Here is a 3,138-nt window from a genome sequence, read left to right as displayed (position 1 = left end):
TGGGGCAGCGGGGGTTGCACTCGCGGGGGTGAGGGAAGGAGTAGTGCTGCTTCTCCTGGTACCATGATTTCACCATGTCCAAAACGGAGCGGTACCTGCAAAAGGTGCTGCACGTTAAGATGGACCTCCTCCACCCCAGAGGTCATGGGTGAAGGAGAGGAGGGGGAGGAAGGCTCCATGTTCAGGGAATGAGGGAGAGAAGCAGGATGGAGCAGGGGCAATTATGTCCTTGTGCCAAGTCCACTAGTGCCCAAGGCCAGAAGACTTGTCCCTCGCTGGAGGCACTCGTGTGTGGTGGAGATCCAGGACCCATGTCCCCCTGCTCCATGTCCCAGGTAGAGAGGGGATTAATGCCTCATACTCCCCAAATGAGCAGTGGGCACCTCTGGTTTCTCACATTTACCCTGCTGCCAGAGTCGGACCCCTCCCCTCTTCCTCCTCCCCAGTGGGGCTTGATGTGCCTCTCGGTCATCTCAGTCCTTCGCAACCCCAGCTCAGAACCTCTCTGCTCCTTGACTGAGCAGCTGCTGCTGCTCTTCCTCCTCCAGCATCATGGGGTGTGTGGGGTTCCTTGGGGCACTCACCTGCCCGAGTGGATGGAGAGGTTCTGCCCCATATATTTCATCAGCTGTGGTGGCCCATGGTCCCACAGGCAGCGCGCAGCCCATGCCTCCGCTGCCCTGGCCAGCCGCTCGTCCCACACCTAGCCAGGAGGAAAGGAAAAGAGTAGACAGGGATTTCGGCTGCCCAGAGGAGGGAAGAGGAGAAGCCCACTCCCTTGTGCTCAGGGGGCTTTCTGAGCACCCATGGGTGTCCAAAATCATGACTCGCACATCAGGCTGGAAAAAGCCCAGGGGAAGCATGGCAGCATGTCCAGGAGTGATGAACACCCGCAGCTGCGCACCACAGCTCCTGGGCAAACTGGGTGCCTGCTGCCCTGAAGCAGTGCAAGCCCTGCATGTGTGATTCCCGCTGGGAATGAGCTCCTTCTGTGGAAGGTGAAGCTGAGCCCCTCAGCTCTGTGCTGCTGCTGCAGCTTGCAGCCTTCCCCAGCCCTCCACCTCAGCCCTGGCCACAGACTAACTGGTGAGGACAGCTGGTTCCTTCATGCATTGTTTAAAGGTTCCTCACCCTTCCTGAGCCACCCTGGGGAGATGCCTGGGAGAGGTATTTTGAAAGGCAGGAATTTAGGCTGAGCAAGAAGCAGCTCAGGATGCTCCCAGGCACATCTGACCTGCTCTGGTACCCAGCAAGCTGGGCTGCTGCTTGCTTCTCTCAAACCAATGTCCAGGGACCACTCAGCAGCTCTGTCAGAGCTCTGGTCCCCTCCTTGTGACCAGAGCAGCACATGGCACCTCCTGCTATGAGGGTCCCACTCTGTGCGGCTGGAAATCCTTCCTCTTAGTGTGTCCCCATTTCTCCTCCCTTTAGGACTGGGTTGGAGCTCCAAGCAGAGAGACAACCTAGGGAAGGCTCTGCCCAGGGTGGCCCTCGTCCAGAGGACATGCCTGACCCCATGGGGCTGTGCAGCCCCTCTCTGTCTCACTCCTGCATGTTTCTTGTCCCAGAGGCTGGCATCCTTGGGCACACTGCCAAGGGACCCTGGAGCTTGAGACAGGACCATCCCTCCTGGCTGCAGTTAGGGGAGAGGCTTCCACCTGGGTTTTGGGTTGGGACCTGAGCTTTTCATGCTTGTAGCCATCTCCCTTCCCCTAATGCTACCTCTGCAGCTCAGCTGGACATATCCTGCCATCCTGCAGCTGACAAACTCCCAGATGTCCCATGCACAGGACCAGGGGTCCTAAATCTGCCCCCAGGTGGAAACATCCTCCCGTTGGGACCCCATCCCTCCTGCACAAAGGCTGCCTGGGGCACGCACGGGTCTGCCCTGCACCAGGGACGTGAAATGTCCCTCAGGAGAGGCGTTCAGCCATGAATCTGGGGCAGCACCCTGTCATCCCCGTGTGTGGGTGTCCTGTCCCTACTATGTTGGGGGCTCACATCATGGCTGAGCCCCTCGACCCCGCCTCAGCACCCAAGAGCTGTGGACCCAAAAATGCCCCGCTGGAGCCTGACTCACCATGTACTCCATGTTGGCAGCAGAAGGGGACACCTGTGCCCTCACTTGGTTGTGATAGTCCAAAATCACACTCATGTCGTGGGGGGAGAGGTATCGCTTCCGACGGCTCCGGGGGACCCCCACACCCCACAGCAGGCCCGCAGCTCTGCCTGCAGCGGGGGACAGGAGCTCGGTGGCATTGGGCAGCAGGAAGGAGCTGGACTGTTGTGTGACCCAGAAGCCCAAGGCAGTGAGGTACAGGTGCAGGTGGAGCACAGCCATGCTAGCCCGGCTGGTGGGATCGGCCGGCAGCTTTCCACTTCCGCACGGAGTTAAGCGAGGACAAAGCAGATCACCGGTCCCCGCTGCCGGTGCGTGGATCTAGGAGGGAAACAACAGGCACCGCTCAGGTTTGGAGTTCACATGCAAACAACCACTTCCCAAAATGAGATGGAAATAAATTTTCCTTTTTTTCCTTTTAAAAATAAATTTTAAAAATTAATCTCTTCGATAACCTCATTTATCACAGGAAATTCCCCAAGACCAGCAGAGAAATGGCTGGGGAATTGTTTTGTTTGTTTATTTGTTTGGTTCTTTTTAAAAAAAAATCCCACAAAATTAGTACAAAATCTCCCCCATTTTTTCACTTATCACACGTACCTGCCAGGCAGGGGCTAATTAGGAGCATGCTGAGATATCTGCTGCAGTCGCCTGCTCTGTAACTTCCCAGGCGTTTGGTGTGTTGAGTAAATCCCCAGCACAAATGCAAATCTCATACAGATAAAGAAACTTGCGGCAAGATTTAAAAGCATCGTCGAGAAATCCTAATGACTCTTTATCTCAGGGAAAGAAAAATAAACCACCGCAAAACGGGCTAATTAGGAGCATGCTGAGATATCTGCTGCAGTCGCCTGCTCTGTAACTTCCCAGGCGTTTGGTGTGTTGAGTAAATCCCCAGCACAAATGCAAATCTCATACAGATAAAGAAACTTGCGGCAAGATTTAAAAGCATCGTCGAGAAATCCTAATGACTCTTTATCTCAGGGAAAGAAAAATAAACCACCGCAAAACCAGAATAA

At 55.2% G+C, this 3,138-nt stretch overlaps 1 protein-coding gene across 1 annotated transcript; it reads right to left on the bottom strand.

Annotated features, from left to right (window-relative positions):
* Window positions 1-6: 6 nt before the first annotated feature.
* On the bottom strand, window positions 7-2,341 carry LOC104522383 (peptidase inhibitor R3HDML-like; the record flags this gene model as incomplete). Its single annotated transcript, XM_010164656.1, has 3 exons — window positions 2,081-2,341; window positions 585-703; window positions 7-95 (listed from the first exon to the last, which is right to left on the bottom strand). Coding segments are annotated over exons 1-3 (469 nt in total), but the record flags the coding sequence as incomplete, so codon positions are not given.
* Window positions 2,342-3,138: the final 797 nt, after the last annotated feature.

The sequence above is a fragment of the Antrostomus carolinensis genome, unplaced genomic scaffold (genome assembly GCF_000700745.2).
Source record: "Antrostomus carolinensis isolate BGI_N321 unplaced genomic scaffold, ASM70074v2 scaffold31013, whole genome shotgun sequence".
Taxonomy (NCBI): Eukaryota; Metazoa; Chordata; class Aves; order Caprimulgiformes; family Caprimulgidae; genus Antrostomus; species Antrostomus carolinensis.
The sequence above is the reverse complement of the archived record's forward strand: the minus strand, read 5'-3'. Positions and strand labels throughout refer to the sequence as shown.